Source organism: Elephantulus edwardii, unplaced genomic scaffold, assembly GCF_000299155.1.
Source record: "Elephantulus edwardii isolate Elephantulus edwardi_28Jun2011 unplaced genomic scaffold, EleEdw1.0 scaffold00024, whole genome shotgun sequence".
NCBI lineage: Eukaryota > Metazoa > Chordata > Mammalia > Macroscelidea > Macroscelididae > Elephantulus > Elephantulus edwardii.
In genome coordinates, this window is record NW_006399774.1 from 12,390,320 (window position 1) to 12,402,968 (window position 12,649).

Below are 12,649 nucleotides of genomic sequence, written 5' to 3' on the forward strand. Positions count from 1 at the left end.
TCTTAAATAATGTGGGCACATGGGAAACATGAGGGAAGTGTGAAGAAGGAGAGAAGGGGCCATTGCATTAAGGATTCTAGTCACTTCCAGCCAAATTCCTCTGGCAGGGTAATTTCACTGCCAGGGTCACCAGCAGGCCAGCTGCAGCCTGGGGCCTCTGACCCTTTAGAATGGAGTTCATGGCACTCTCTCTTTTCTGGGACCATTGATGACAAGGAAATACTGCATTTTTTCCCTCCTTGGGGTCCGTTGTCTCCTTTCCCCATTTTCTGGGAATTTCGACAATCCTGTTGTGATGCTGACGTGTAGTGGAAGCAGATGTGCATGGAGCAGCCCTGGTCCTGTTCCTGCCTGCCCTCTTGGGACCTGAAGGCAGCAAGCTATCATGTTGGGAGTTGTGGTCTTGAATACTAATGCACCAGAGAAGCGGACTTCACAGTAAACATTGACTTTCCTTCCAGAAACAGGGGACCAGCCATCACTCAATGGTCAGCTCTGTCTGGTGGTGCTTGGAGCCAAGAACTTACCTGTGAGGTCTGATGGGACCTTAAACTCATTTGTTAAGGGGTAGGTATGAGCTTTAATCAAAGAATTGTTGACCAGTGGCTGGTAGTCAAATACAATTCTTGGTGACCCAGCCTGGGTGTGTCATGGTAGAAGTACGCTCCATGGAGTTTTCGATGGCTGGAGGTTTTCCTTCCAATGTGTTCCTGGGTAGATCCAAACTATTTACAGCTTCCAGAGATGATTATTTCCTGATAGACAAGAATCTGCAGTAAACACTAGAAACTAGGTGGCAACTTAAGCACACTTGGTTTTACACTTTCTCTTGAAAACCCAACATAACTTACGTGCTGTTGAGTATAGCTCATTGCAAACCTATGAGGAGCCAAGCTGTACTCTGTCCTATCCTGTGCCGTCCTCATCATCTCTGACACATTACAGCCCACTGCTGAAGTACCTTGTCAATGCATCTCATTGGAGGTCTTCCTCTCCTTTGCTGACCCTCCATATTTTCAAGCATGATGTCCCTTTCCAAGGAAGAGTCTTACCTAGCTACATGTGCAACATATGAAAGATGATGTTTTACCACCTTTGCTTCCAAGAAGCACTGTGGTTGCACTTTCCCCAAGACATATCTGTTGTTTTGACAGTCCATGGATATTCAGTACTCTTCTCCAAAACCACAACTCAAAGGCGTCAGTTTTTCTGTTATCCTTATTCGTTGTCCAGGTCTCTGATGCACAGCAAGTGATTGAGAAGACTATGGCCTGAATCAGGCATGCTTTAGTCTTCAAATTGGCATCATTCCTCTTCAGCATTTGGAGAGGTCTCTGACTGTGGACTTGTCCAGTGAAATACCTCTCCTGATTTTCTTACTGCTGGTACCAAGGGTGTTGATTGGTGATCCAAGATGAAATCATCTACAGGTTCAATCCTACCTCCATCTATCCTAATGTTGACTGTTGGTCCTGTAGTGAGGACTTTGGTTTTCTTGGTGTTGAGTTGTAATCCATACCAAAGGCTGTAGTCCTTGATGTTTTGCAACAAGCATTTCATATCCTCTTCACTTTCAGAAAACAAAGGCATGTTATCTGCATTATAAAGATTGTTCATAAATCTTCCTCCAATCCCGGTGCCACATACTTCACAGAGTCCAGGTTCACAAATTATTTGCTCTGCATACAGATTGAATGGGTATGGAGAAAAGGGTACAACTGTGATGCATATGTTTCTTTATTTTAGACCATGCAGTGTTCCCTTGCTCTTCAGAGAACAGCTTCTTGGTCTAGGTATTGATTCAATATGAGCACAAATAAGTGTTCTGGGATTCCTATTCTTCTCAAATTGTTCTGATCCACAGAGTCAAATGCCTTTCCATAGTCAATGAAACCCAAGTAGACATTCTTTTGGTATTCTCTGATAGCCAGTATCCATCTGACATAGCAATGATAACCCTGGTGCCACAGCCTCTTCTAAAACCAGCTTGAACTTCTGGCAGTTTCCTGTCAATGTCACTGTTCTTGCCATTTTTGAATGATCTTCAACAATATTTTGCTTATATGAAATATTAATGATACTGTTAGATAATATCCACATTCTGTTGGATCACCTTTTTTGGGCATAGGGATATATATAGCCAGGATATATATACCAGCCAGCCAGGTAGTTATCATTCAAATTTCCTGATACGCTGGTGAGCACATCTAGGGCTGTTAGTTAAAACACGTCAACTGGTATTCCATCGATTGTTGTTATACTGTCGACTATGACTCATAGTGACCCTCTTCACCATAGGGCTGAACCCTATCCTGCGCCAATCTCACTGTCTCTGACACACCTACCACCATTACTCCAGTTATTCTGTCAATCCACTTCATCTATGCTCTTCCTCAACTGTGCTGCCCCTCAACCCTTCCAAGTATGATATCCTTCTCAAAGACTGGTCCCTCCTGGCTACATGCCCAAAGTATGTGAGACAGTCTCAAAATCTTTGCCTCCAAGGAGCAGCTTGGTTTCACCCTCTCCAGGACAGACCTGTTAGGTCTCTTGGCAGACCACAGTATGTTCAATACTCATTTCCAGCAACACAACTCAAAGACATCAATTCTTCTTCTGTCATCCTTGGTCATTGTTTAGCTCTCTGAATCATAGGAAGTAATTGTGAAGACCATGGCCTGGATCAGGCACACCTTAGTCTCTATACTGACACAGTTGCTTCTCAGCACTCTGGAGAGGTCCCTGACAGCAGATTTTCCTAATGCAATTCATCTTTTGATTTTCTGACTGCTGGTGCCAGAAGTGTTGATTGTGGAATGGAGCAAGGTGAAATTGTTAACAATCTCAATCTCTTCTCCATCTATCACAATGCTGCCAGTTGGCCCAGTGTCGTTTTCTTGATGTTGAGCTTCAATCCACATTGCAAACTACAGTCCTTGACCTTCTGCAACAAATGAGTCAGGCCCTCCTTCCTCAGTTTCGACAAATAAGGTAATGTAATTTGTATAACGCAGGATTTTTTATGAGTCTTCCTCCAATCCTGATACCACAATCCTCCTCATAAAGTTCAGCCTCTCTAATGATCTGTTTTGCATACAGATTGAAAAGGTATGGAGACATCCCTGACACACTCTTGATTTTCAACCATGCAGTGCAGTGTTACCTTGCTCTGATCTGACAACTGCCTCCTTGTCCATGAGCACAATCAAGTGTTCTGGAATTACTAAAGCCTTTTTTTAATTTTTTTTTTTCTCTCAGTGCCTTCATTGAAGCTTCAACTTGATCTTTCATCATGATTGACTCTTGCTCATATGCTATTTCCTGACATTTTTTAGTGTCAACTAGTTCTCTTTGGTACAGCATTTCTGTGTATTCCCTTCCATCTTTTGATGCTTCATGGATCATTCAAGATTGTGTCTGTAGCATCTCTCATTATTGCAAAACGAGGCTTGAATTTTTCAGTTCTCTCAGCCTTAAGAAATGCTGAGTGAGTTATTCCCTTTTTATTTCCTGACTCTAGCTCTTTGCACATTTCATTGTAATCCTTTATTTTCTTGAGCTGCCCTTTGGAATGTCTGTTCAGCTTTTTACTTTTGCATCTCTTCCTTTTGGCTTCTCGACGTTATAATGTCATTTTACTAGTCCCTTCTGACATGCATTTTTATTTTTTATTTTCCTTCTTTGTGATGACCTTTTGCTCTCTTCATGGGTGTTTTCTTTTATATTCTCCCACAGTACCTCTGGTTATAGTAAAGGCCCCAATTTCTAGAAATTCAGGAGATCTGGAAACGCTGAAGCCAATTTGGAAGACATTTTGACCCGAAGTGCAAATCTCTCCCATCAGTTTTGAAGGCAATCCTGAAAACAGCAGCATGTGTCTTAATGCTTTCCTTAGCACCATAACCTCTCTGGGCTGGGGTTGACAGAACAACTGATACCTTTTGCTTTGGTATTGGAGAAGAGTGCTGAATATTCTATGGACAACCAGAAGAACCAACAGATATGTCCTGGAGAAGGCAGAGCCAGAGTGTTCCTTGGAGGCAAAGATGGTGAAGCTTTGTCTCACATACTTTGGGCATATTGCTCAGTGAGGCTTTTCATTGGAGAGGGACATCATGCTTGGAAAGGTGAAGGGTCAGTGAAAGAGAGGAAGACCCTCAACCTGAGGGATTGCCACAGTGACACAGCAAAGGGTTCAAGTGCGTCAGAGATGGTGAGGACGGCACAGGAAAGGGAGGGTTCAGCTCTTGTTCACAGGGTCGTTATGAGTCATACTCAAGTCTACGGAAACGAACGGTAACTTGGCTGAACACTGACAATAGCAGGGTGGACTTATGACCTGGTGGCTGGTCTTCTCCAAAGAAGTGAACTCTGGTCATTAATCATTGAAGCCCCTTCTGACAGGATGGTGGAACACGGTCTAGCATGTCAAGACAGAATGCAGTCTGTGTCCCCACTGGCCTGTCAGTTATCCACATGGCTCTGGGTGAGTTACTTAACCTGTAGGTGCAGGCTGCTCCTGAGATCAGGCACACACCCTAGGCCTGGCTGTGTCCTTGTAGACTGTACCTTCACATGATATGAGGCTGACAGACATACTGAGAAGAGAGGCTAAGAGGGACCACATGGTCTGAGGATTCCTGGAAAAAATCTAGATCTCAGCTAGAGACAGACGATGCTGTCTTGTGAGGGTTCCGCTGTTCCTGGTTTTCCATTTCTGAGTGCATTTAGCACCTTTGGTCTGTACCCATCAGGAGGAAGGGGATGAGGCTGTGTGAAGGGCAGCCGTCACCTGGCTGACACGCATTTCCTTTGTCCAGCTGTCTCACTCTGCCCGATCAACAAAAATTAAGACTTAAGTCACCAGTCCTAAAGAAGGAAGGCTGCCCCCAATGGAAGCACTCCTTCGTCTTCAACGGCGTCACCACCTCCCAGCTAAGGAAGTCCAGCTTGGAGCTGACCGTCTGGGACCAGGCCATCTTTGGCATGAATGACCGCTTGCTGGGAGGAGCCAGGCTTGGTTCGAGTAAGTGCCTGGGAAGTTATTTACGTGGGCCCATCGTTTGGCCTTAGGGACGGTCTTAATTGAATGATAGTAAAAGGATAAAAAGGGTCCACAGACGGCAGGGATTTAGCTAGCTTTGAGATGACCGCCCTACCTCCACCCTGGGGTGGAAATGACTAAATCTTGCTCACTACTGACAAGCAACAAAGCCAAGTATTTGAGCAATTTAAATCAGATTTAGGTCTCCTAAAGAAACAAAAATTATGGACCTCAAAACAGACTAGGTACAGTGTTTGCTTTTGTTCTCCGCATCCATCATAAAAAGGATTATAGTCTTAATGAAAAATCTCTTCTTAACCCAAACAAACAGCATTTCAGAAAGTGTTTTATCAGGAGGGGACATAATGGTGGTGCTGGTGGTGTTTTGAGGGGTGTGTCCTTGGCTAGGGTGGGCCTGGAAGGACCCTTCACAGGATGATAGTCCTGGGCACAGAAAAACATCTCCAGGATAAACGGGGGGGGGGGAGGGGCGTGGAGGATGGACGGGCTCACAGCAAATCCCAAGGGTTTTCCCTCCGGAAGCAGTCTTGGATGACCTTCAGTCACTGGCAGGGAGTCAGAACTGACACTCCAGCGGGTTTCCAAAGCTGTAAACTGCACAAGAGCAGCCTAACCCACTGCCTTGGGGTTGGTTCTAACACCGAGTTCCTAGGTCTCCAGCGCTCCCTTGCCCAGGTAATCCGTTAAAACTGTTCAGTGCCTTTCACAAGGGCCAAATGGCCAGAGTCCCTCATCTCAAGCCACAGGACAGTGGGGCAGCCGGCCGTGCGGCTTTCCCACCGCCAAGCACACCCCTCTGAACATTTTTCTATTGAAGGGTCTCACCCTCACATTCAGGGTTCACTGGAACAGGCTGCTTTAGTCAAGGTGAAAACACGTTTCCCTCTCTTCCTTAGCCTCATTTAAAAATCTTGTCATCTAGAGGGACCTGACAGTGCTAATACATCATTTGTGTCACAGAGGAACAGCCAGCTGGTGGGACTGACTCGTCACCATCGAAGCTCCAGTGGCAAAAAGTGCTTTCCAACCCCAATCTGTGGACAGACATGACGCTCATCCTGCACTGAAGCCGTGGCCCCCTCCAAGAGCAGCACATGGGTGCAAGGTTCTGGAAGGCACTGGATGGTGGAGCCTCAGCCGGGGGGACTAACCGTCTTTCTCCTTTCACAAACATCTGCAGTGCAAGAAATTCCCTCTCAAGTCATGTGCCATGCAGCTACCACATTTTCAGGTGTTTGTCTATTATTCAAATTAAAGAGTAATTGCTATTATGTAGGTGGGTTGGTGGTCTGTTGAGCAGCAGAAATGGCTGTCAATAAATGTTGATTGGACACCAATCTCCCAGTGTTTATGAAGTCACAAAGGTTGCGGGTATATCTAGTGGGTGGCCATCAGGTCAGAGAAATAAGGAACTCAGTGTAAATATTCACTCTCCCCCCTAGGATGGAACCCAGTGAATACTCACTCTTCCCTAGGGTGGAACCCAGTGTGAACATTCACTCTCCCCGAGGGAGGAACCTAGTGAATACTGACTCTTCCCTAGGATGGAACCCAGTGAATACCCAGGTGGACTCAGTGAGCCCTTCTGCCTATTGAGTTTTTGGGGCTGCAATCTGCAAACCCCAGGTCTTTCCTTCCAGCTGCATCTTTGACCCACTAAGCAGCTGGTCACCAGCCCAGCTTGCAACTGCCACTCCCTACACCACTGTGGGCAAGGCTTCTCAGAGTGGTGTATCCAAGGAACCTTGTCCTCGAGTCTGATTCACAGGGACCCTCCCCTGGGTTACCAAGGCTGCCCATCTTTCCACAGAGCCGCTGGGGGGACTGGAAAACCAATGACTGCTCAGCAACAGGTCCTGAGGCCACCAGAGCTCCTTGGGGGGTAACACGCCCAATCCCACCCACTGCTGGATGATCACCATGAGCCTCTATCAACTCCACGTTTCTAAATCTGTCTGGCCATCTCTCCCCTTTGAGCAGGAGGTGGATTTGGAGTGCTGACTTTTCGGTTGGTGGCCACAAATCACCCTGCTGGGTGACCCCTGCTGTTGGAGTGGACTCAACATTGTCCTCATGAGTGCTGCATGGTGACCTGACAAAATGTGACATAGGGGCGCAGAGTCCCTGTCCCAGAGCGTGTAAGCAGACAGGCACCCGGGCACATGGCCTGGAATATCTTTTATTTCACACGGTGAAGGTGGAATGTGATCCACAGGGCATCGTAGCTGAAGAGGGCAAGGCAGCAGGAGAAGGGAGGGTTGGGACAGCTCTTTGGTGTGCGGTCAGATCTGGGACTGGTGGGAATGCGGGCCCTTCACAGCTGGGGTCTGACGCAAACAGCATGCGTGTTCCAAACTCGCCACTTTGCCTGAACACAGAGGTGCACACTCAACCATGAGTATGACAAAATAATAATAAAAAAAGGACCCATTTTCACAGAAGGGATGGCGGCAGGGGAAGGACTCCCGGACAGCCACCAGCCACGCCAGACTAAGTGCCGTGGTTTCCACATTTAATTCTTTTAATATTCTGTAAAAGGTAACAAAATATACAGAACAAAACTTTCCCTTTTAAAGCTAATGTTACAAATCCGTATTATCACTTATATATAAATACTATATTCTATTGCTGATCATTAATTAGGTGAAGAAGTCCGACGGTGTGTCCCTCTAAATGTTAAAGCAAAACAAAGTAAAAACAGTTTAATAAGCATGAGTGTCCGCCTCGCTCGCTTGCTCTGCGTGAGCGCTGTGGGATTTGGTCGGCTGACTGTACCGGAGGGAGGAAATGTGTGTGTGTGTGTGTGTGTTAGACTCAATTTGCACCCCTCAAAAAAACCCCCCAAACATACAAAGATGGATTATTCCTAGAAATCAAGACCCAAGATCAATTATCAAACTAACTCCAAACACAGAAGAAAATATGGCACAGAAATGAGCCACGGGTGGGTTTTAATTGTACTGACACCTGCCGTAGGTGCGAGTGTGAAACCTCCTCTCCCGACTTTTCTAGGCATTGTTCCCTAAACTCCAATCAGTCCTGCTCCAAGCACAAAACAGGAAGTGGCCGTGTGATCCTAACAGAACACCTGTTTGGCACTATGATACAATTGGGTAACAGCCCAGAAGCCCTCCGGCCCCCAGACGCTCCCACTGAAGTGAACTACTCGCGCTGGAAAGAAAACTGGAATATGATGAGGGGTGCTAGCCGGCAAATCCCAGGAGCACGCGCTCAGGGGACAGTCCTGCCTCGGCCGCGCCTACATGGCCTCGAACTCGTCGATCCTCTGCTTGGTGTTGCCCTGCCGGATCTGCCGCAGGGTCTTGTACTTGTCACGCCCCTGTCGCATGTTCTCATTGTGGATGATGTCGTTGTGGGTCCTCTTGTTCTCGTCCCGGGCCTGGGACAGCTCGTTGGTCAGGGTCTGCAGCGTGAGGGAAACCAGTCAGGAACCCGAGCTTTCCACAGGCCACAGATGACCTCTACGTGCCACCTGAGATGCTCCTTGGGAAAGGCTATGAAGGGGGTGAAGGGTCTTGGGGAGGTGAAAGGGAGAAGTGTGGATGCTAGTGGAGCGTGCTCTGGTGGAGGGGGCAATGGATGGTCAATGTGCCAGGGTCAGGACGTGAGCCAGCTCCCTGGAGCCCGAGGCACAGCGGGTCTGTTACTGCAACGTGCCCACTTTCCATTGTCACGCCTTGTTACTAAGGCTTGGCCAGGGGCCCCATCTCCCCTTATTCCACACGGCCTTTGATGCCAGCCCCACCCCACCCCTGTGGCCCTTCACTTCTGCAAATGAGCGCTCCTCTCCTGAAGCCCCGCCTGTTCCTAAGACCCCACCCACTCGCCCTAAAGCCACGCCAACCCAGAACCCCACCCACTCTCCAACACCCCACCTATGTCCATAGCCCTGTTCTGCTCTCCCACAGTCCCCTCCTTTTTCTGAAGCCCCACTCCTCCCAGAACAGCTCTCCTCTCCTGAAGCCCCATCTGTCCTCGAGACCCTTCACCCCCTTGAAGCCTCATCCAGCACCCCACCTCAGGCTGGCTCTGTTCTAAATCCAGTCTGTCCTCGTGGTTCCGTCCATCCCATGTCCCCACTCTGCCCTCCCACCCCTGAATCCCTGCTAATCCCATTAAGCCCTCCCACTCTCCCTGCTCTCCGCCCATCTCTGTGGCCCCACCCTCCTGTCACAGCTCCCCAAGCCCCTCCCCTCCCTGGAGCCCTGCCCTGCCCCCCAAGACCCACCCCACTCTCCGGGTAGCCCCTGGCCTCCACCACTCACCCTCAGCTGCCGCTGCACGCGCTCGTTCTTCTCGGCCTCCGTGATGCGCTTCTCCTCATTGCGGTCATCCATGATGCCCTCACTGGACAGCTCGGCGCTGTAGCCCGTGTACTCGCTGCCCTCCTCCTGCATGTTCTCCTGGACGTGGAAGTTCACCGGCTCGTACACGGGAGGTGGCGGCGGGGGCGCCGTCATCACCAGGTGCAGTTCCTCCTTGGTCTTCACCAGGTCATCCTGGGCCTCTTTGGCCTGGGGGTGGGGATCGGACAGTCAGTGGCAGGCCTGGGACCCTTGGCATTGCCCTGCAGGGCCCCACCGCTGGGCACCTCATGCAGCACAGGGCACAACTGCGAGGCTGGGTGGGGCCTTATCACTTTCAAAGTGTCCATTTTTCCTATTCCTTACACAAGACGTTTGCAGAAAAAAAAAACAGATCAAAAGAACCAAAACACTCGGACGGTGCAGCACTGGAACAGGGTCCTGCCATTTCGGTGTCACCTGCCTGCCCTGTGGGCCCCTGTGGACAAGCTTCCATCCCCAGGACCCTTGTCCCTGTGCTTCACCGGCAGCGTGTGGACCCCAATCCCTCTTCACCTCACGGGGAGCTTCCTTCTACCTGCTCGACAAGCAGCTTCAGTCACTTACTACTCCTTAGGATTCTGTCCAAGAACTTTTGTGGAAGAACTGAAATCTTCCATAATTCATGAGTGAATAGGGACAGGTCTGTGCGGGCAAATGGGGAACTATTCCTGGGAGAAGAGGTCCCAAAATGTGGGGGTGAGGAGAGGCCAGGTACTGGGGAGTTAATGTCCCAAAGTGCCACGACCTTCCCAGGACCTGCCTCCCAGTGGACAGGTGGACGGACGTGGCTTAAGACAAGCCCTGTGGCCCCTAGACCAGATCTATCCTCATCACCTGGAGGTGGGGTGGGGCTCCTGGGCTGCAGACAGAAGCGTGAACGCTCGCCACTGACCAGCTAGCTGGCTTTTCCCACCTTCAGAGGAAGCGGAGGCTCCTCCTGGTCACGGCTAGTGCCTGGCCATGCCTGGACTTAAGCTGAGGAGAATCCAAGTTCCTAGAGGTCTTCCCTGTGTCACACTGTCCACATCAGCAGGTGGGTGGGGTGGGAAGTCCTGGCCAGGCCCTGCGGCCCACTGCTGGGGGCACAGGAGTAATCAGATTGAAAGCGGTTCCCGACAGGGGGCTGCCTGCACGGGGTGGCCAGGCCACGTGGGTGTAGAGACAGAAGCTGCTCTTTGTCCCTCAGCCGATCCGCCAGATGCCCGCCCTCGTGTGCATGACAAGCCCATTCCTCGGGGGATTTCTGCTGAAACCATAAAACCGGTATTGACGGGGCATTGTGAAATGGCCTGGGAGTCTGCAGTGCAACGTGCCAGCCCTGCCAGACCTGGGCCGGCCACGCCCAGTTCCACGGCACCTGCACCCACACCACCCCGCCCGGGCCACTCACCCGGTGCTGCCACTCTTCCACTTCGTCCTCCTTGCGCCGCCGGGCCTCTTCCAGAAGGGCGATCTTGGCTGTGTACTCGGCCAGCTCTGCAGCCTAGCAAGGGGAGTGAGAGTGAGTTCTGGAACCCTGGCATCAGCGTCCACTCACACACGAACCTCCAGACCAGGGCCCATGGAGGTGACACATCGTGTCCCTGCAATGCCCCCCACCCCTGCCAACACTGTCCCTTAGGGCACCGAGGTACATTTCCAGTCACGTCATATCTTCCTGCTTCCCCATCCTACTGACCACAGCTGGATGGCCTGGGCCTGGCTGGCAACGCCAGGCCCCTCTCCACCATGGCTACCCTACACCCTCCACAGATCTTGTTACACCCAGCCAGACACAACCGAAGGCAGGTGTCACTGCTTCTATCCCCGGCAACACCCTCTCCATAATTCAGCATCCCGAAACTCCGAGGTCCGCACCAGCTGCTCCTGGCTCTTTATCTGATCCACCGCCTGGCGCTCCAGCTCCTCCTTGGCCCGCAGTGCGGCCACACGGTCGGCCTCCAGGCGCTCCGCCTCCTCCTGGGCCCGCTTCCTCTCCTCCTCCAGCTGCAGGGCCCTCTGGATCTGGTCGGAGAGTTCTAGAAGACACAGACCACAGCTGCTGAAGAGCCTTGGGAGTCCTCGCCTGAAATCCCAGCCTGATCAAGGTCACGGGGGTCATCCAGGGCACCCCCAAGCACCAAGACTCAGTCCCAGGGGAGAAAGAACACCACCCCCAAACACTGTGGGTGCCGTTGCTCCTTCATGTGTGCAGATGGGACATCTTCATAAAATTTCTCAAACTGGCAAAATGTGGCTCTCACGGGCCGGGAGGTGACCTGTGCCCCTTGGGACCCTGCACTCTGCACACTAGGCCACGCCTTGCTGGTGAGAGCTGCCCATGTCCTCTGCAGGCTCCTGGCCAGTGCTCAGGGCCCGCCACGTGGCCCGACTGCTGGGATGCAGGAGAGAGCTGCAGTGCAGGAGCACTGAGCCCACGGGAGGGACGACAGGCAACTGAGACAATGTCACTCTATGGCTCTCAACAGCTGCATGAGGAAAATGGGCTGATGCAGTAGTTGGTCGTGGGCTTGTGGGGACACCTCAAAGGTGACTATCATAAAGCTATCCCACAGAACCCAACACAGAGGATGGCCCCGTGACCTGCTTGTGTCTGTGGGGGTGGCTTCCTGCGATCATGTGACTTCCAAGCCTATTTTTTCTGAGTTGTGCTCACTGGGACATGTAGAGTGCTGTGTGCACATGGTCCGTCTGTCTTCCTGGGAGAAATCTTGGTAATGATATATAAAAGCCAAGTCTGGGATGACGGCCTGGAAAGCCTGGATTCCCTCTTCCTGCCTGCCCTCCCCTGGTAATGCTGGACCCTGAGCCCAGCTGAGTAAGCCTGGCCCCTTCTCTTAATGCCTAACCTGGGACCTAGGTGGGTGGATCTGGCCTCTCTTAGTGCCCAAGTGCAGGCCCGGTCAGTAGTGCCTAGCCTCCTCTCTTAGCATTCGACCCTGGACCCAGCTGAGTAAGCCTGAGTGTCTGAGTGAGCTGGCCTCCTCTTTTAGTGCCTGCCCCAGGCCCCGCCAGGTGAGCTGGTCTCCTCTCAGTGCCGGACCCTGGGCCCGGCCGGATGATCCTGGCCTCCTCTCGGTGCTGGACCCCGGGCCCGGCCGGATGATCCTGGCTTCCTCTCAGTGCCCGACACTGGGCCCGGCCAGATGATCCTGGCCTCCTCTCAGTGCCCGACACTGGGCCCGGCCGGATGATCCTGGCCTCCTCTCTCAGTGCC

The 12,649-nt window shown here is 51.2% G+C and overlaps 2 protein-coding genes across 3 annotated transcripts in view; one reads left to right on the forward strand and one right to left on the reverse strand.

The window, feature by feature from the left end:
* SYTL3 (synaptotagmin-like 3) overlaps positions 1–6,132 on the forward strand; it is a 76,179-nt gene extending 70,047 nt beyond the window's left edge. For both annotated transcript variants that reach the window (XM_006882763.1, XM_006882764.1), the window contains 3 exons: positions 468–567; positions 4,821–5,026; positions 6,026–6,132. In XM_006882763.1, coding sequence (XP_006882825.1) covers positions 468–567; positions 4,821–5,026; positions 6,026–6,132 — 413 coding nt within the window. The remainder of the gene's footprint in view (positions 1–467; positions 568–4,820; positions 5,027–6,025) is intronic.
* Positions 6,133–8,271: 2,139 nt separating this feature from the next.
* EZR (ezrin) overlaps positions 8,272–12,649 on the reverse strand; it is a 25,864-nt gene continuing 21,486 nt past the window's right edge. Inside the window, exons 9-12 of the mRNA XM_006882765.1 lie at positions 11,290–11,450; positions 10,823–10,915; positions 9,352–9,600; positions 8,272–8,489 (exon numbers count right to left, since the gene is read on the reverse strand). Coding sequence (XP_006882827.1) covers positions 8,325–8,489; positions 9,352–9,600; positions 10,823–10,915; positions 11,290–11,450 — 668 coding nt within the window. The 3' untranslated portion in view covers positions 8,272–8,324. The remainder of the gene's footprint in view (positions 8,490–9,351; positions 9,601–10,822; positions 10,916–11,289; positions 11,451–12,649) is intronic.